Source organism: Perissodus microlepis, chromosome 19, assembly GCF_051167445.1.
Source record: "Perissodus microlepis isolate ML-2025 ecotype Zambia chromosome 19, ASM5116744v1, whole genome shotgun sequence".
NCBI classification, from domain to species: Eukaryota; Metazoa; Chordata; class Actinopteri; order Cichliformes; family Cichlidae; genus Perissodus; species Perissodus microlepis.
Window position 1 is genome coordinate 12911977 of NC_140479.1, and position 21283 is coordinate 12933259.

General features: G+C 39.8%; 1 protein-coding gene across 2 annotated transcripts in view; it reads left to right on the forward strand.

The window, feature by feature from the left end:
* LOC146365599 (CAP-Gly domain-containing linker protein 4) overlaps positions 1-21283 on the forward strand; it is a 47263-nt gene that overhangs the window by 12916 nt on the left and 13064 nt on the right. The window contains exons 7-10 of one of the 2 annotated variants that reach the window (XM_084914797.1): positions 8269-8517; positions 15061-15196; positions 15691-15822; positions 20623-20718. In XM_084914797.1, coding sequence (XP_084770923.1) covers positions 8269-8517; positions 15061-15196; positions 15691-15822; positions 20623-20718 — 613 coding nt within the window. The remainder of the gene's footprint in view (positions 1-8268; positions 8518-15060; positions 15197-15690; positions 15823-20622; positions 20719-21283) is intronic. The other variant, XM_084914798.1, reaches the window with a different exon arrangement.

Here is a 21283-nt window from a genome sequence, read left to right on the forward strand (position 1 = left end):
CCAAGATGCCACTTGCCACCAGTTTGGCCATATTTCAGAGCTGCAACATCACTGGAGTGCCCAAAAGCACAAGGTGTGCAATACTCAGAGACATGGCCAAGGTAAGAAAGGCTGAAAGACGACCACCACTGAACAAGACACACAAGCTGAAACGTCAAGACTGGGCCAAGAAATATCTCAAGACTGATTTTTCTAAGGTTTTATGGACTGATGAAATGAGAGTGAGTCTTGATGGGCCAGATGGATGGGCCCGTGGCTGGATTGGTAAAGGGCAGAGAGCTCCAGTCCGACTCAGACACCAGCAAGGTGGAGGTGGAGTACTGGTTTGGGCTGGTATCATCAAAGATGAGCTTGTGGGGCCTTTTCGGGTTGAGGATGGAGTCAAGCTCAACTCCCAGTCCTACTGCCAGTTTCTGGAAGACACCTTCTTCAAGCAGTGGTACAGGAAGAAGTCTGCATCCTTCAAGAAAAACATGATTTTCATGCAGGACGATGCTCCATCACACGCGTCCAAGTACTCCACAGCGTGGCTGGCAAGAAAGGGTATAAAAGAAGAAAAACTAATGACATGGCCTCCTTGTTCACCTGATCTGAACCCCATTGAGAACCTGTGGTCCATCATCAAATGTGAGATTTACAAGGAGGGAAAACAGTACACCTCTCTGAACAGTGTCTGGGAGGCTGTGGTTGCTGCTGCACGCAATGTTGATGGTGAACAGATCAAAACACTGACAGAATCCATGGATGGCAGGCTTTTGAGTGTCCTTGCAAAGAAAGGTGGCTATATTGGTCGCTGATTTGTTTTTGTTTTGTTTTTGAATGTCAGAAATGTATATTTGTGAATGTGGAGATGTTATATTGGTGTCACTGGTAAAACCAATGGTAATCATTGAAATGGGTATATATTTGTTTTTTGTTAAGTTGCCTAATAATTATGCACAGTAATAGTCACCTGCACACACAGATATCCCCCTAAAATAGCTAAAACTAAAAACAAACTAAAAACTACTTCCAAAAACATTCAGCTTTGATATTAATGAGTTTTTTGGGTTCATTGAGAACATGGTTGTTGTTCAATAATAAAATTATTCCTCAAAAATACAACTTGCCTAATAATTCTGCACTCCCTGTAATGCAACTGAGTCATCAGTAATGTTATTGATTTTTAGGTTATTTGCACCACTTCTCCTGCTGTGACAAGTGAAAAGGTTTATTCATGTACATTCAGGTGAAGATGGTGGGTTGTGGATGCATTTTTTTGGGTAGCGCTTCCTGTGGATTCCGCTGACAAGGAGCGAGAGGACACATGGTCCAGATGTTTTTATTTTGAAATGGGTTTTTTTTTCTCATTTCTTTTGACATGTTATTTTGACATAACATATTTAATTAGCCTTTTTTTTCCCTCACTGGTAGAGGGAGGTGCCTTAGTCCCTTTGATTTAACCACCTAGCATCAACTACCTAGCAGGAACAAATGTAATTTCTGTCAGTATTCTGACTTCTACATCTTCATATTTCATAGTCAGAACTAACATATTGTCAAGAAAATCCCAACTTGGCTTAAAGTTTTTTTTTAGTCTGTCCCCACCTCTAAATTGAAGATGGCCACAGAGGTCAGCACGCCCACCCCTCTACATCTTGGTGACTTGGGGCTCCAACATGGTTCTGCAGTAGTCTTATGCACAGCCTACAGATCGCTGTTTACTGTCACCAGGGGGCAGCGTCACAAACAACCAGTCCGAGGGTTCCTCTTGCTTGTGCTGGTCTTGGTTCTTGTGAGCCACTGAGAGGAGCAAAGCTATATTTTATAAAGAGCTGATGTGAAACGAGTATTTAAAAAAAAACAAAACAAAAAAACCCAAAACGTTTTCACTGCAGCCGCTATTTAAGGCTTCTCATTCTGTGGTTTTTGACCTTTGCACTTCTGGTGTTTGAGGTGAATGCCACTATGCCCTGTTTTGATTTATGTATAGCGTCATCCTTATGGACCGTGCTATTGGGTTCCACGTGAGCTGTATGCACACCTCTTTGTGCAGACAAATCCTTATTCAAACAGACACAAACTCGTTAGCACAAAACAAGCTTTGAATTTTGGTATGAACCTTGTGATGATAAAAATTCACAACCTGGAAGCTTTTTGTTTGCACACATTACCTGTTAGTGCCTTTATTTTAACTTCCACCAGGGTATTCAAAAACAATCCATTTACCATTTACAATATACATCAGATTCACAAAAGGAAAAAATGGGACAGTATCTTAATGTTCAAAAAAACTTACATCTTTCTGAAACACATTTAATATTTTTCACATCAGGTATAAAAAATTCTATAAGAAAATGGATCAAATCAGAAACAGCTGTTAATGATGCTAATGATAGATAATGGAAGTCATATTTCATATATAGAAATGAACCTTTGTTTTGAGACTTAAACAAGAGATATATAAGAAGAGATAGATCTTTTCTTAACCGACTAATTATTTTAGCGCACCACATTGACTTAAAGCAGCCCAGTGCACCACGACCACTGTGAACTGCTCTAAAAACAGCATGCGAGTGACCCTGCTATTCACTAATGTAATCTCAACAGACTGATTGTTGTTTCGTAGCTCTTGTATTGGATTTCATTAGATTGTAGGTGGTGATGACACTGTTTTTGCCCCATGCATTTTCTCAGATGTCAGCATTCATAACTCCCGTTGAGATAGAAAATTGACTCCCACAATTTTCCCACATTCACCTTTACAAACCTTCCTGATGCGATTCAGTCTTTGCTCTTTTTGTTTACTGCTAGACCGAATTACTGTGATTTGATGGCGATCTTTGCAGAGGAAATCTGCCTGCTAAAAAAATAAATGGATAAAAAAAAAAAAAAAAAAAAAAGGGACAGATCGCAATCTTTTTGGTATGAAAGTCCAGGTAATCTATCAGTTTTTTTTTTTTTCCAATTTTAGATATTCAGTGGGGGTTTTTTGTTTGTGCACATTGACATCTTCTGACTCAGCTGTCAGCTAACACCTGAGAAGGCAGCTGCTCAGACTACAGATTTCACAGACATTTTTGAATAGATTCACTACTTCGATGTCTTGTGCTTGCTCTGTTTGCGTTCGTGCCTCTCGGTTGCATCTCAGTTTCATTTAAATCTTGATTGAGGGCTTTGCTGAACAGCCCTGATCAGTTGTTATCTTGAGCGAAAGTATATACACAGCAGGGTCCCAGTAGATAATGTTTTTGGCATGAATATATGGGCTGTCATAGCTTATGGGTTTTATTCAGAATGTTGTATCTGTATTGGAACTTGCAGTGTGATTATCTTTAATATTGCACATTTTGGCTGCAGAAGTATTGAAGCTGTTTGTAAACAGGTCTAGTTCCTGGTCTTTGTAAGCACTAATTTTCCCACTGGAGGTCACCAAAGCACTGCACACCATAATTCAGTAATTTCCATTCTCAAATATGAGAGCAGAGGCTCTATATCTTACTGAGTGAATGCAATGCTTGCAAGATATATGGACTATGTGGTTAGAAATTACCAGGCTGGCTTTTTGAAACCCAGGAGATTTTCTTGGTTTCTGTTTAGTCGTTATCTTGCCAAGCAAAAGTTAAAACACCACAGAGGGAAGATTATTTTCTGTCTGCTTTATTATTTAAGGTTCATCACTGCTGCTGGCAGTTGGCTCTAGAGATATGCTGCATCGGCTTTTATAAGCTCCGATATTGCAATATTTTTTCTTCTTGTAATCTTTATCACTATTTGAAAGGACCCGTGTGTTTGCTGTGACCCTGACGATGACAGTCCTTTTATTACGGAGGATTGAAATGAGATAAATTGATTCTATTAATAGTTTCTGTTTTTCATTTATTTTGTTGGGTTTTTATTTATTATTAGTTCTTTAGCTAGCACAGCTCAATTTACTAGCAGTGTGGTTCCAGTCACAGGGGTAGCAATCCAAGCAGAGTTCCTTGTGGGGTTCACCTAAGGATTCCCTACCCAACTGAGAGACGTAATGTCTCCAGCGTCTCCTGGGTCTCGCCCGGGGCGTTCTTCTGGTGAGAGATGCCTGGAACACTTCACCTAGGAGCCGTCCAGGAGGCATCCTACTCCAAACTAGGGTAGCAGCATGTTCCCGTCCTGGAATGGGCATTCCACCCTGTGTGACTGAGAAACATGGCCTCAGATTGCGAGCTGCCAGTTCTCCTCCCCGCCACTTCACACTCTGCTTTAAACCACCTCATTGAGAGCGTGAGGTTATTGCTCGATGAAGCCAACAAGAACACACCATCCACAGAAAGCAGAAACGAGATCTCAAGACCACCAAATCTGATACCCTCTCCTCCTCAGCTGCATCTAGAAATCTGTCCTAAAAAATTATGAACAGGATCAGTGACAAAGGGCAGCCCTGGTGGAGTCCAGTACCTACTGGGAGGGGATCCAGCTTTTGGCTGGCAATGTAGACCAAGCTCACAACAGGTATACAGAGACCACTGACTTATTTTAAAATAAAGAAATCAAAAATATAATGGAGAAATAAAAAAGAATTTGAAATGGAGAGATTCAAAAATAAGCATCAGTTTATTAGTCATGTATTTTTCCCCCCATTTATGATTTATGCGGCTTTGATCTTCTGTAAGGCGGTGCATTCGCTGTAATGTCGTCATGTTATCATTACTCAAAATTAAAGCACAACCTGGAAAAAACACACAGAGAAGGTAACATTAATTTATTGTTCCCTTTTAAAATGAAAAACAGTCTTATAGTTGTAATAATGAGTAATTCATCACAATCAGCCACATCCTTCAGTACTATTCTTTTTTTTCCTGCATTGACTTTTCATGTGTTTGACAAATTGTGAAATTCGCATTTGAAAAATGATGGTGTTGGCTGGCAGTGTGTTCGTGATATCAGAGCCAAGAAATTCAGTTTCTTTCTGAGTAAAGGTCAGGCATGGAAGTGGTTTAATTTGATATTTCTCTTCACTGGCACTGCAGAGATTAATCACAACAAACTGAGTATTGGAGCAATGGAAAGATTTTTTAAAAAGGATGGAAAAATAAAAATGTTGCTGGCCTTTCGTGCTTCCCTTGCTACATAACTTATGGATTGAGAGCTGTGGCGAGTCATCATTTCAAAAAGGTTTCTGTGGTGAACTGCTCACTTATTTCTCTTTCAGTTTCAGATTAAATGTGAGCTGCTGTTGCAGATCTGTTTGGTATGTGGAGGGTTTTGGGTGGGTGGATTGACATGTTTCCCTGCACATTCTGAATTTCAGCATACAGCAAATGGGAAGTTCAGCTGTTAACAATAAAAGAAGATGTTTACTTACTCAGCCTTATTTTACTTTCTCAGTAAATAAATCTTGTTTTTGTGTTGGTTCCAGGATAAACTTTGCACAAAAATTAAAGAAATTTGTGTTTAGTCAATTATTTCTTTGTTGTAAAGATGCTTCTTGGCAATAAATCTCATACTGCTGAACAGCCTGTTCAACAGTTTCCATATAATGGGGATGTTAGAGACGGGCTACGATGTTTACGTCCCAAGAAGACGACACCACAAGGATTTGTTTCCGCACTCGGTCACACTGTGGCCTCATGGGGCTGCTGGGAGGTCAGGCCCGTGTGCGCTGGTGTCGGCAACATGCACACTGGAACCTGAACATACGGCAGTTGAATCACAGGGTCAAAGTGTGGAAAAGATGTGGAGAACGCTATGCTGATTCCTGCAACAGCGGTGGAATTGCAGTTATTAGCACTTTCATGTTGGCTTCATTTTCCTATCCCAGGATTGCAACAAAGAAAAAAGTCACTTAAATGCAATGATTCACAAATCATTTGCAAGAGTGTCAAATATGTTTCAGGTATTCTGCCTGTTGTGCATAAGCATTAAAAGCATCTTTCAAAGCTCTCATAATTTAACCGTAACAAATGAAGTATGGCTGTTGTGTAGTTGTGAAAGGCATTTGTCACATGTCAGTGGGTGAGTGTGTGACAGTGCGTAAAAAATGGTTCACCGTGGGAGCTTGGCATGGTATTACATTATGGTACTTAAGTGAAATACACTGGACTTGTCTAGAGGTGATTATTGTTCTGTTTATTACCCCATCAATCTAAAGTATACATGGGGAGTTGATTAGGGTTGCCCAGCTGTTTTTAAAAAAAAAAAAAAAAAAAAGAGAGAGAGATTGCATGCTTTAAATGCACTCCTTTAAATATAGATATCGCCACTGAGCTAAGCATTTCTTTCCTGGAGCTAGTCCTGTGGCATGCTGCCTTCACTCTAGGCACATGAAGACAGATTGATTGTTTGGTACTTTAGCTCAGTGTTACAACATGAGAGCGACAGGCCTCAGCAATAAAAGGCAAGCTGGGTTTTGATATTTATCAAAGACCACTTGTATTGTTGCTGGAGGGGCTGGCAAATGCAAGTGTGCCCCAATTAATCCGGCGCCGTAGTGCTGGATGAGCTCCCCTCGTCTGTCACGCCTCCACAGCCGTATCCTCCTACCTCTGCTGACACTTAAGCTCTCTAAGCTCTCCCTGACTGTAGTTTCTTTACGTGACTAAATGCTCATGTTGTGCGCCTCTTGCCCTGACAACATGAATAAGATGCGATTAGGTGCAGCATACAGAAATGATGGTGACCATTTTGGAGATGGACATAAAAAAAATATCTAGTTTGTCTTTTGAAAGCAGTCTGTCATCAGTGATGCTTATGCTGCATTTGATTTAATTAGTATTGATCGATATTGCGAGAGCTGGCAAGCTGTCTCACTGTTGTTCTCAGCTAGTGGTATTTATTTTTTTCTAGATAAAACTGCTTTATTTCACAGTTTTTACTTTTCAACGCACAAGCCTCCTCTTTCCTGCTCCAAATGTAAACATCTAACCCGCAGGGATTAGAGTTCCAGATATAAGCCTCAGTTTGTAGGTCGAGCGCTGTTGGTTCTCATTCACTGCTATAAAAACGACTGGCTAAATTCTTTCTTTAATGAGCAGTACTTCAGCATGCAATACATCCTCATTCTCAGGTACTCTTGGCCCAACTGATATTGTTGAAATAAAAAAGCACCAGTTCAAGTTCAACCAATTATTTTCTGCTCAAGTGGACTGCAAGAATTCTGTGTTTTGTCAGAAGGTTCAGCGCTTCAGTGCTCCTACCAACATGAAGTCCAGTCTTGTGCTTGCAGTTGGGCAGTTTCTAATATCATATCAGTGTTCTGGTAAGTGGGATCGGTTTATTGCACACATCTCCCAGCATTAATGAGACTGTCTGGGTCACACTGTTTGCACTTAATGGACTCATAACGCATTAGTAAGTTTACACTTTTCATTTGGGATAGAAGCTTTCACACTCGTGCGTTAAAGAAACTGGCTCTTTTATTTCTTCAGTAATATTAACTGAGGGTCCGTTTCTGGGGCAGATGTAATTGGTAGTTTAGTTACTGCAGTTGCAGTGATTGGTTTAGTTGGAGATAAATGGACTGCTTCTTCCACCCACCTTGTATTGTAGCTGTAGCTAGCTTTCATTGCAGGGGTTAGTATGTTTTGCTGCATGTGTTATCATTGCTATGGCAGCTTGGGCGTAGATGTAATTGGTGGTTTAGTTACTGCAGTTGCGGTGTTTGGTTTAGTTGCAGGTGTGTGATGTTGAGCTAAGAGGTTTGCAGGTGTTGCCTTGACGAATTTTGCTGCAGTGTTGCTGTAATTATTATGTTTGCCATATTTAGTTAATGCAGTGTATTTTTACTTAAAAAAATGAAAGAGTCTGTAGCAACAAAAAAGTACAGTATGGGAAAAAAAACAATCAAGTAAGACTGATTTTACCTTGGCTCATTTAAATAGAAAGTAGAAAAAAAGGACATAAAATAACAGCTCAGTGAATAAATGTCTCATATATAAAAAGAGAGACGAATAAAAAGACAATGTGCTGTGAGGTGGTAAAGGTTTTCTGTATCTGTCCTTGTGCCAGTGGAGCTGAAACAGATGTCAGAGAAAGTGTTCTGCTGTGTGTTCAGTTAGTGGAGCCGAGGGTGGTCCGGATTAACACCCCCTTCTTTTTTCTTTTTCTTTTTTTTCCTTTTTAAATTTAAAACCAATCATTTGGATGACCTCTGCAATGCAGGTGTCTTTAGTGCTCTGCTTAGTTGCAGATATAATGGTTTAAATGACTGTCCTTTTTCGAAATCTCTGCTTAAAACATTCTCTTACCTGATTGGTAAAACATTCCTCTTATCTGTGTTGTTTTGTTTTTTCTCCTTGTGTCCGGTTAAAGAATGAAAAAGGGCAGTGTCCAGCAGACGTGGTGCCTGATCCCCTCGACATGCCTCTGGACATGGCTGATGCAGCAGCCATGGCCAAAGAGCTCCGGACTTTGCTGAGACAAGCGTTACCCAGACCCAGCTCCCCTCTGCCCCTCACCCTGAAAGCCCAGTCCCTCCCTGCTCTCTCTGATAAGGCCAGGCTACAGCTCGCCTCCATGGGAATCCGTCTAGGTGACCGTGTGATTATAGCTGCACAGAAGGTGAGTTGTGGCTCTGAGCAGTGATCTTCACTTTTATACAGCAGTACTTTCAGTCTTACTTAAAGCTTTTTCATATCTCAGAATGGTACAATAGAGGGAAGTTTCGCAACCCTCTAATTATGACTCAGTGATTTGCTGAATTCAAATAAGTCCACACTTCTCCATTTATAGGGAGAAAGTCTAAAATGAGCTTTCTCTTAGCAGCAGCGAGTCAGTATATTTAAACAAAGCTCACTAATGCAGGGCTCTGTCTTTGCTTTTTCAGTTTTGTACTGGAATATGATATAACTTTGGTTTAGGGGCTTCAGTCAGCCTTTTTTCTACTGAAATCGAGCGTCTCTGTAACACTTACTGTAATTTTTTTCCCTTTATTACTTTGTAAATTTGCAGGTCACGTCTTGCCAGTATTTCATATGCTTTCACAAACTGAAGCGAAGTTGTAGCAGAAGTAATAGCTAGCTAGATTTGGATGTATCCATCTAAGTTTGTCTGAAAATGAATACCACCAGGAAACAATTTGGAGGCCACTTGCAAGTCCACTTGGGACAGTGGAAATTAAAGCCCTTGATAAGGCTTGACAGTGGGATGCTGTTTAAAACGATACGGTGCCAGTGGAGCCTTTTGTGTGTGCTGCTATTAAATTATCAGCTCCTGCTGGTCCACAGACTGGAAACGCTGGAGTATCGATGATGCCGTGTGCTCTTTTCGTCTTAATGTTGCAATAGATTTTTCACCTGCTGTTACATTGAAGTCCAAGCTTTCTGCACATACCACAACGACACTCAAGACACTTTTTATCCTGATGGTTCTAAACACGGGACCTCTGGAGACACTTTAAGCAGAGATTAAACCGTCTGCATGGTTGTGCGTGAATCCTGTATACCGAGTGAGTTTCCTGTTCCACTGGAAAAGTCTGCTGGATGGAGTAGTATGAAGAAACTTTGAATGATATTTTGTTTAGAGTTGGGTTATGTCATCATCTTAAAACCAGGCAAAGCAGAAGGATGGTATTTGTGTTTGTCATGTTGATTTTTAAATGAGAGTTTGATGTAACTGTATGCTTGCAGAGATGCTTGTTTTATTTCCTCTTTGCATCCTTTTTGTTTCACTTGGTTTTACTGTGTGTGGGGAGAGCGTCCTGAAGAGGGGAGGAGAGACAGGTGAGCCATTTCTTGTGGAAATGGACTAAAGGAGCTGGTAAAAGTAAATTTTGAGGAACTAACAGTCACTAATTGTTCATCAATGCTCTCCTGCTGATAAAGCTTCCGTCTTTCTTTTCATGCTGGAGGCAAACAGAGTTATTATCGTTTTATATTTTAAAAGTACTTTTTATCATCTTTGTGTTGTTTTTTTTTTATGTTTTAAATTAAATTAAATTAAATTTAAATTAATTCGTTTTTTTGAAAATTGTTAGAAAATGTTTTTGGGTTTTTTTTCTGTTTGTTTTGTTTTTTTGTTTTTTTTTTTTTTAAATATTTGAGTGGTAGTGTTAGTCCTTTTTATTTATCAAAATATGTAGGGTATTTGTTAGTTTGGGAATTTAATACAGCGCTTTTTGAAGGAAGTGATATGCGGCATTCCAAGTCTGAAACGGGTGCACCAAAGCCTAATCGAGCAGGTTTTGCTGACAGATTTTATCATATTGACAAAGACTAAAACTGAAAAGAATATTTGCTTTATATTTTTATTTCCTTTTAGTTTTGTGGGTTTACAATATCATTTCAGTTAGTTCTGTATTTTCCTCCAAAATTATAGTTTGTATTATTACTTTTTTCCCCACATCTAGTTTTAGTTAATGATGGCTATAGGGATTATGGTAAGGTTGGACGATTTGCTCCGTAGTGCTCCATCATTTATCCACCCCTCATAAGGTACCGTGTGTGGGTGAATGCTGAACAGCTGACGTGGTATTAAGACAAAATACTTGCTGCGTCTCTGCTTATTTACCTTTAATATACGATTCAACTATGTGGTCCAGTTTTTTTTTCCTCTGTAAAATTTCTCACTTTTCTCTCCTGCTCTCTCCACCTGTCAGTCCCACCCACAGTATTTCATGTCAAACACCTGGTAGAAAAAGGAGTTAAGGAGACCGTAACTGAGGCTACGTTCACACTGCAGGCGAAAGCGCATCAAATCCGACTTTTTTGACCCTATGCGACCCATATCCGATCATGGTATGACAGTGTGAACAGCACAAATCCGATGTTTTCAAATCCGATATCTGATGTTTCAGAAAGCAATTGCTGTTTGATGGTCATGTCGCATTAAATCCGTCTTTTACGTCACTGACACAAGACAGACGCCAATTATCAGCGCCCAATAAGACATCGTGAACGCTTCCTGCCCATCCCGTGTAGATGTTAGTGAAAATGTTGGGAAGACAACGTTGGAGAAACGTGAACATTTTATTTGTACTGTATAATCTGCAGATTCTGACAGAAATCTGCAACTATCCTTTGAAGCACCACTTCTCTAAAACAGCAATACGGATAATTATTAGGCTATTTGTAAATAACAAAATAACTTTATAATTTAAAACAAAATTGGGAAACGTAAAGTCAGAAACAAGTCTTTATATTAAGGGCCATCAGTCAAACAATACTGTTTGGTCTGGGTCTAAACAGAGCGCGTTGTGTATGTAATTATAATGAGGCAGATTCAATTTATTATAATAATCATATTAATTTAAAGCACAACTGGGGAAATTAGATTTTTAAAAATTGCCTTGACTGGCGTGCTATCGCCGCTCATTTTGAAATAAACGTCTGTCAGCAGAACCCAATTGGATGGTGCTGCTTAAATGGATACACATTAACACAATACTACCACCACCACCCCAGTTAGTAATGGTACTGGTTATTGGAGATTTATATGCCAATCAGAGAATAGAACAGATTGGCCAGGCCAAGGTTATTAATATCTGTGTACCAGTAATAAATGTGTACCAGTAATAAATGCACACATAGAATCTGCATTGCATTTACTAAGCAACACCTCCATCAATCCAACAGTCCAGGTCTTTATAGCATGGATCCTGCATCACATTAGTGCCATGCACCGGTGCCGTAGTCCATTGTAGCCAAAGTTAAGAAGCTTTGGTTACATTTTCAACCAAGACAAAATAATTTCCAGTTGCTAAGCAACACCATTTGGGAATCCATCAAGCACTCTCGGTTATGGCCATCAGATCACTCTGGCACATCATCAACATTCATCTGAGCATGTTCATCTCCGGTGTCTGGTATCAGTATTAGAAGTTTTACAAATGCATGTGCTCATGTTCTTTGTCTGTGAGTCATTCTTTTCTATTCACTGACTCTTACCCAGTCCAAGTTCACAGGCGGCAGTGTGAGCTAAACCGTACTGGCTGTTTCTTTGTAGCAGTGAGAATGTCTAATGAGTTCAACTGTAAACGTAGCAGCGCTGTAATTAAAAGCATTTATACAAAAGCTGTTGACTAGTCACAGTGTAATTATACTTAGCATTTAAAAAATGCCCTGTCCTCTTTAGTTATTTTTTTGGTCATAATTCTAACACATACAGTGTAACTATAACGCAGCTATACACAGCACACTGCATTAAGATAGAAAAGTATGGATGTTGAAGTGTGGGTGTGAGGAATGACAGATATATTGTGGGAAGGCTTTAATTGGCAACATACAGAAAAGAAAAGAAAAAAAACATCGTCCTCATGATATAAAGAATATGTGGTGAAGAGTACTGTACAAGTAATGTCTAAAGGAAGAGGGGAAAAAGTGCAACAAACCACCAGTCTAAGTGATTAATAAGGCAAAGCTGTAACAGTATGACATATAACATCACTGTATAATAAGTAAAAATAAATATACGGATGCAATTAATTCTTAACCAGTTAAGTAAGGCAGTATGGCAAAGATGCATGTACAGATTTTGGTCCTAAGGGGGAGGGCAAGAGAGTAATGGCAAAAAAGCTCTGAATTTCTGTATTGGTTGCCATTAGCTCTGCAGTGTTACTCATTACCCTAATCAGTAACCTTGCAGTTTTGTAAAATAGGATTCATGGTACTGTGTTGGTTTCAGTTCTCATAGCTCTTTGGCTCCTCACAGCGAGAGTCCATGGGAATTCAACATCCAAAAAGCCAGTAGCACATAGCCTGACAGTGATGATGCTGTGCATAGTTGAATGTTGATTGGTTAAAAAGATGGCTTGGCTTGACCAGGTAATGCTGAAATAAAGACATATGAAACATCAAAGACCAAAAAAAGCACTGATGGTTGAAAAGGACAGTTACAGCAGTTTCAATTTGCTACAAAGAAGTCGTTTTTTCTTTTTTTGTGTGTACGTGTTTTCATACTTTGGCTCGGTCGTGAGAACAAAGTACTAAAAACAAATCCACATTTCTTTTAACATTGTACAGTCTCCCAGTGACACCATGTGAATACGTGTGCACAGCACCTACAGACTACCAATGCAGTACCATGCTGGGACCTTAAGCCATGTGCAATCCTTTTGAAATGAATCACACTTTTATAAGAAGGGTATTTAGCCCCATAGGTTAAATACAATTCATTTTTCTAATTGAGTTCATTGCACTGTTCAGCTCTGACAATTTGCTACATGGTGCCTCTGCTCTAAAATTAAATGAGGACCCCAGAAATCTTTCTCTTTGTGCTTTGTGTTTTAATTTGAACTCATCAGGCTGACAGCATGGGCCCAGTCCACTTTATGTGACTTAACAAAGCAGGTGAAAGACACTGAGTGCAGTGCCACGGGCACAAAATTACCTTACTTTATGGCAGTCATAGGTAATTCAACATCACTAATACTTAACAGCTTTTCCATTTTTCTTCCCCGAAGACAATTTTTTTTTGACAGTTATGGGGTCTGCTCTGTACTTCTGGAACTGCATCCATTTCTCACACAGTAGAGTATTTACTAAGTTTCTTTGTCCTCATGCTGAAAGAGTGTCGCCTGAAGACGACCGGAGTAATGAAAAATGGCAAACAGTGATATATCTAATAGAAGGAATTAAATTGAGCTTTGTTAAATGGAATATCCTTTTTACTGCACTAAATCTCAGGAGATCTGTTTCACAAACCATCCGTGTAAGCCATGACATTATAGCTGATGTGAGTTGCACGATTTGTAAGTTAAAACTCTTCAATTACCTCTTGCTACCTATTGCTCCTTTCAGTATTACCTCTCTGCAGACACCTGACATCCAACATGATTGAAAGTAATGAAATTTAAACAGTAATGAAATTTTTGCAGTGACACCTTTACCCTTGCACAAATAATCTTAGACTTCATAAGTAAAGTCAGTTTTATTTATATACCCCTATACTGAATAAATGTGCCCAGTCTGTAAGGCACACGATGCCCTTTATGCCCAGACTTTGAAGATGTGCCCCCTTCTCATAACCCTTCCTCATTGAAGAGGAATGAGTGTGCTCAGACCTCAAACTCACTGAAAAACAAACTTTGTATTTAAAGTGGTGCTGTTGAACTTTTTTTTTTTTTTTTTTTTTTTTTAAATAAATGATGTAGGCCCCATTACATCAAAAAGATTTGTAGTCATTCTTTAAATAACTCCACTTTTATGAAAGATATCTTAAAAATTGACTCTTATTAGATTAGGGAGCACCTTTTCCACTCTAAGGGCTCATGAGTTAAAATTGTACAATTTTATTAGGCCACGGGAGAGATCATGCTGAAAGAGTCGGTGTTACTGAAGTCCTAATACTTTTATGGAAGTGTGAATTTGTGAAAATAACCTGCAAACAGCCACTGGGGGAGTTTTTCTTGAGTCAAAGACGTCTGAATTTCTTGCATTTGTCTATGCAAGTAAACCCAAGCTTTAAGGTTTCTGACATTTACCATTTAAATGGTTGCAGATGAATGAAAGTCGGTGAGTGTGGGAAGACTGTTAACATAAGTGATGTGGCAGGCTTTAGTGCCCAGTGGTATTGATGGCAGCAGTTTATTGTGTAGTGAAGAAACATTAGAACAACGAGCTCCAGCTCTTCAAACTCATGTCTCATATTTGCAAACTCTAAGTAACTCTACCATCTGGGATTATACAATGTGCTTCAAAATGCATAATTTCATTTCAGTTTACTGCTGATTTTCATGACCAGCTTCTCTGTGAACACCAGATTTATGGGTCTTGGGTCTATGATAATGCAGTGGATCTGGCAGTATACTTAATCACCTGTGGGAGCTTACTGTTTTAGGACTCAGAAGTAAAAGCAATTGATTAATCGCCTCTTCTGATATTCTTAATGTGTGCACACTGATGTACACAACTAGCCACCTTCTATTGCCCCTGTTCTTCTTTTTGAAGGCTCCTTCCACTGTAGTGTGTGTGTTGTATGCTTTTCTCTAAGGCCGTACCAGGAAATACTTTGTGCCAAGTTGTGTGGTTTGCTAATCAAAACTCGTATCTTATCTTTAAGCCAGTGCTCAGAGCTGGTTCCAGTTCTTTTAGTGAATATTTTGTTTCTTATTGATGTTTTCCATATTTTCTATTTGACCTCCTGTGGTACATACATTTATTAACACAGGTTGGAACTCTGCGGTTCTGCGGCAGCACCGAGTTCTCCGGTGGCCTGTGGGCCGGAGTGGAACTGGACAAACCAGAGGGGAAGAACGATGGCTCGGTAGCAGGTGTTCAGTATTTCAACTGTCGAAACAAACATGGTAGGTCGCGCCTCGGTGCTTGAAAGCAAAAACAATGGCAGACACAACTGCTCCCTTATTTAGATTATAAACTTGGATTACCAACTGTTTCGGCTCTAAAAGTGTAGCTTTTATGTTTTGAGCCCATATTAAATGGTGTAATGGTACAAAGCAAACTTGAATGATCAAACAAGACTTTTTTATGTGTTCTCCTGCATTCAGACATGAGCAGCAACACACTGACTGCAGTTCACATAATAACATAATCGATTCCTGGACCTTTTAAATTGTCTGGTCAGTTTTTCAGTGGCGTCTGATCTAACCATAGGAAATAAGATTTGACCTTTTGGCCAAATGTCACTAAATTCATTCTGTTTTCAGCACTTAAAATGTGTCTTGGCACAGAAAATCTCTTTCATGCTGCCCTTTTATGTATTTAAATTATCCTCATTCTGTGTCTCGTCAGTGATGATATTCTTACTTGGTTATGCTTAGAGCCTTTTCTACTTTTATAGGAATTTTTGCTCCACTGTCCAAGATAAGCAAACCTTTGGAAAGACATAAAACCAGCACTACAAAGAAGTCTACACCCGTGCGTCCCCCTCGTCGCATCGACCTGTCTCGGATTACTTCCAAGATTAACACAGGTGAGAAACAAGCGATAAAGTGTTACTGCTAAATTCAGATAATCAGTGTTGGGTCTGCAGTGCGCTTGATCTTGTTTATACAACCTTCTAATTTGTAGATAGAAGTCACAGCAGTTGAATGACGTGTCTGTTGAGCGAGCTTTGGTTGGTTTGTATGTCGTTCTATGGTTATATGGTTTTGTTCCTATGACTGAAGTTGTGCTCAGGTCCTGACAGACCTCCTTAAACACTGCGACAAAGACAGTGATGGTAGCGTTGTTTTTGAAATTAAGTCTTACCTCAGGATTTCTGCCATAAAATACTCTAATAAAAAAGGCTTAAATTGATCAAAACCTGAACTACAAAGATGGGGAGTCTGACTGGCTGGGTGAGCCCTGGGGCAGCGATGTGTGTGTGTGTGTGAACGTTTATTAGAGCAGGTGAAAAAGATTTTACAAGGGCAGGCATTTCCTCATGCCACAGGTACTAATGTACAGTCCCCTGGATACTTTATTTCATATTAAAAAAATCAACAGAACAGTTCCAAATACATTATTACTGAAGCCACTGACATTTCGGAGCCCTCTTACTTTAGGGGGTTTAGGACAATTGAAACTGACTTCATTGCTACTCCATTCTTTCACTAAATGAAATGCATAATGTGTAATTTTGGTGATCATAATCTTCCTCTCTTATATGACTAATATCATAAACATTTAAAAGTAAAATATATTTGCTAATGGGAGTTTAATTTTTCAAAACGTAGAGGTAATAACATTCAGCAGCAGCATAATATTGCTGCTGCATTGACGCTAAGCATTCATTTATTGGCAGATTTTGATGTATTAAAGACTGAAGGCAAAAACTAAATTGAATTCAACAAAGGTAAAAGACTGCAATCAAGTCCAACAGCTCAGAGTGAAGTTTGGTTATTATAGTATAGTTTCAGATGATGGTGCCCCTTTGTTGTGGGACCAGATGATTGCTGGTTCGTAGATGAAGCCCCTGGTTTAAATGATCCAATAATCGAAGAAGTGGCGTTTCTGTAAAGAGAAAAACACAGGTGATCTTTAATGTTAGTTGTGTTCATGGATTGATTAGTCAGTTAAATGTATTTGAACATTATAGTTTTCATCACTTAAGAAAAGTCAGAGCAGAGTAGTAATAAAGAGGCACTGTCAAGCTGACATAGTTGCCTCCATTAATATTTTCTTGCCAAAAAAAGAAAAGCAATCTATATGTTTATTGGCTTTGCTTCTGTTTAGTCAAATATTTACTTGTTGTTTTGTAGATTTTGTAGTGACACACTCATTCAACATCCAAAATTGATGCCCCCACTGACATGAGGACCTTTTAGCCTACTGTGGGAGAACTAACTCACCCCACAGTGTTCAGATGATGCCATCAGCTGCAGATATGACTTCAGCCTCTCTTTTGTGCTAAAAAATAGTCCTTCTCAACGTTCCTACCCAGTATGAGCCATGCCACTACATGGATGGATTTATTGCATCTGTGCTTTCATAGTAATCTTGTTAATCTTATTCTGAATAGCTTGAAAAATGGATTCTGAACCAGTGCCAAAGGATAAGGCACAAATTGCTGACTGCTGACACAACTTGGTGCGCTCAGTCTTCGGATGGTTCCTCACTGTTGACATTTGCAGTCCATGCACTACGCCATTGTAAAAGCTGTGTCTTGGTATGGTTTTTGGGTTTTGCTACTCACGCAGCTTATAGCTGTATTGTTGTGGGTGGTGTAATACTCAGAGGTTTTGAAGGCCACTTGAACTGGACGTGATTGGAATTGCAGACCTGAGAGGCCTTTAGAATTCGGTGATTGATAGTCCAATTAAGCAGGATTTAATAACTATGGCATAGACAGGCTGGATAGGCTGGCAGCCATTCATCACAAAGTGCATGTGAGTGTTTTGTGTACCATGCAAGGCATGTGAGGCCATGTGTGTCTACAGCTTCATACAGCCCAGAGAACTAGACTAATTTATGACCACACACTTAGTTTTCAGGGCTTTGTCGAGCCACCTGTGTTACTGTCCCATTGGATCTGCAGTGCAGGCTGCTGGCTCGTGTTTATCTATAGATTGAACGGGTCTTTGCGGAACTGCCTTGTCTCGCTAACCTGGGGAGACAGACACGGCAGAATGCCAGGCTGGCCCCTCTTGGAGTGTGTCAACTGTAACTCAGGCCTCAAAGGGTGGTGAGAACATAGACAACTGCACAAAGCCACCTCCACTTAATTCATAAAGCCTCTGTCTGTGCTGCAGTCTGCCACTTGAAGTGAATGCCACTATGTGTATGTGGAAGGGATAGATAGCTCTATCTACCAGGAGGTCCCTGCAAGCTAAAGGTCAAGTGACAAGAAATGTTTGGTATTCTGAGTTGGAATGAAGTCTCTTCTCTGCAGTTCAGAGGAAAGACACAAACTCTGTCTCTGAAGGGAGCATTTCCCAGCTCTCCCTAAATGTTAACTGAAATGGCAATCAATAAATACCAGGTTGATTTGAGATTTTTCTAATGACTTTTCAAAGAGCAATGTAAAAATTAAACATGGGCGTCCTGTTGGTGACTAGAAAGAAAAATGAGACAGTTTTATGTACCTGTTGAATCCTCATTAGAAATTAAATGTGTTTATGCACAGATGTTGGTTGATATTGTCTATTATAAAACAGTCCCTCAGATTTTTTTATAGTAAGGTTTCAGTGGTATACTGTTTTACAGTATGCTATGTATGAAAGTTGACAGTTGACCATGTCTTTAGAGCTGCATCTCTCTTTTTTTTTTTTTTTTTTTTTTTGTTTGCCTGTCACAGGTCACCACATGCATTTCTAATGTGGATTAAATGCTATTTATGATACTGTAAAGGGTTTTTTGAACTAAAATTATTTTAAAAATGTATTGTTAATGTTAGTAATATCCATACAGTCAGTTTTTAGTTTTAAAAGCCAGGGATCAGGCTGTCAAGCCCCTGCCTTCGATTACTCCCTCATCCACAATACACTGGATCCCTACTGTATGGCTCCTTATGCTCACAGGGGGGGTCGTCCCAAGTGGCTCATTTGAGCTGGGTTTGGCTGGGCTCAGGGGGGAAGGCCTGACCACCAGCCGGTCACCAACAAGCGCACCCTCCAGGTCTGACTCCCTGCTGGGGCTGGGGTGTGTTTCCCCTGCCCAAAGTATCTAGGTGCCTTTTTTTTCTCCTGCATGCATGTTTATTCCTTCTGGAATCCCTAGACGAGGTTTTTCAGGTGTATCCAACTGGAAAGAGACCCCTGGACACACACAAGGACACACTAGAGGGATCATGTCTCTCAGCTGACTTAGGAATGTGTTTGTATTCCCCTATCAGAGCTGAGGGTCTGGATGGGGAGGTCTGGAAATCTCTCCTTAGGCTGCCACTGTGACCCAGGCCTTGCTAAGCAATAGAAAATGGATATGTGGACGGAGAGCGGTGTATTCATTATGATGATATTTTCCCAGACTGATACCACAGCATAAAAATAACAAAGTGTTGAATAAAGAGCAGATATATTTAAAGTCAGCAAACAATATAAGAGGCCTAAAATTACAGTTTGTTGCTAAAAGGTTGTTAAAACACAATTACACGTACTTCTGCAGGAAATGCTGTTTTTCTGTGTTGAATCGGTCTAAGATTCCTTTTGAAGTTCTTTGGTGTTCACTGTCATTTAGGCCTTTGTGTGCACACAAGTGCTTGTCTCAGCATGTTTGTCTGTTTTTTGTTTGTTTTTTAAAAAAATAATTTGATTGTGTGTTGCAGTAAATGAAAAGTCAGCTTCAGTATTCATGTATCATTTATACTCTGCAATGTCATGCTGTCCCGTATTTGCATTTCTTCACTTCCCTCCTCGTGCCTTATCTTTTCAGTGTAGCATTTTTGGCTCTGCCTTTAACGCAGTGCTGCACTGTGTGTCTTCATAGACTCCTCATTTAAAATTCTCCTCATTTGAAATGCTCCTTATTTCCTGTAATTTGTTAGACTTCATAAACTGCCCTTCTAGGGCTCAAATCAACAAAACCAAATCTTGGTCGACTGAAATCTTACCTACTCTTCGACCACTTGATTTACCATCGGTGAGGGTGGGTGAGGAAAAGTTCACGCTTGACTTTTTGGCCATTTGTTTGAACAAAGTGCAGTCACACTAGCAACCAGCAAACTAATTGACAGCTGGTGTCAGTTTGTTTGGAGCGGACTCAGAGTACAAGTTCAGTTCATTTAAACACTAATTAAGCAAGTTTTGGCAAGTTCACGGTTTCAACATCGCTGCTTTTTTTTTTTTCCTCTCCCTTTTGCGACGGTAGATTGTTCGCCCTGCTGCCAGAAGTAATGTGGGCTATTGATGCACCACTTTTCTCCACATGGAAGTAACACTGGCAGCCGAGAATGAGAATTTGGTTGGATAAGAGCATATCAACCGGTCAATCTTGAGACTACAGCCCCGTGTGTTTTGCACAGGGTTTGCACAAATTGACCCGACATTTGTCCATTTGGAGGGCTGCTTTACATGCAAAGAGCTCCACTGTGTTGACAAAGTTCCACCTATGTTGTTTTCAGTATGAGTGCTTTTTTGGCAATCAGGTTGCTGAGGCACGTCCTTAAACGGATACAGTGTGACACCGGTGCAGATTATTCAGTCAGATTGATGGGTTCCTTAGTTCAGCCAATTTAACCTGTCTGACTAGACAATCTTACTACAATTTCCAGCTGTCAATATGGCTTTTATTTACCAACCTTGCTATCTGATGAATAATGCTCTTGTGTCTCTTTTGTGTGTGTGTGGGTTGAAAGGTTTGTCTCCTTCTGTTAAAAACACACCTGATAATCAAAAAAGTGCATCTGGTCCTCATCAAGACACAGAGGGCGACACCTCAATCGTAAAGACAGGTACTGGAGTTATAGCTGAGCTGGCTTTAATGCACTTCCTATCTGAGAATGTAGTGTGGGGATGTATTTGAGCTTTAGCAGAAGCTGGGGGAATTGTTCAAATCCCGCTTCCTCATCTGTGTCTGTACACCTTAATACTTGAATCCAGCATCCTAATCCATCTGTGTCAGTGTCTCTTTAAACAAAGTACTGCCCCTTGTGAATTAAAGCGATGCTTTTAATAAACAATTGTGTATAATGCATAAGCAGGTGCTGCATAAATTCCTCCATACAGTGTTCTCTGTGCATGAAGCATGCACACAGAAGTGACAGAAACAACAACTGTCTTTTATTTTTGTTTTGTTTTTCTCTTTTTAAAATCAGTGCTGAGACAAACTACCCAAGGCTAACAATTGAAAACAAGTTTTGGGAAAGGCTGAGAAGTTTCTCTCACATTTCTTTCCAGGTTTCAATTACTTTGGAGCTGAATCTTCCCTTCTTAAAGCATTCTGGCACTGATTTAATCAATTAGCTTCCAAGAGTCGGGCACTTAATGAACTAATCTGTGAAAGTTAAAAGCTTAATG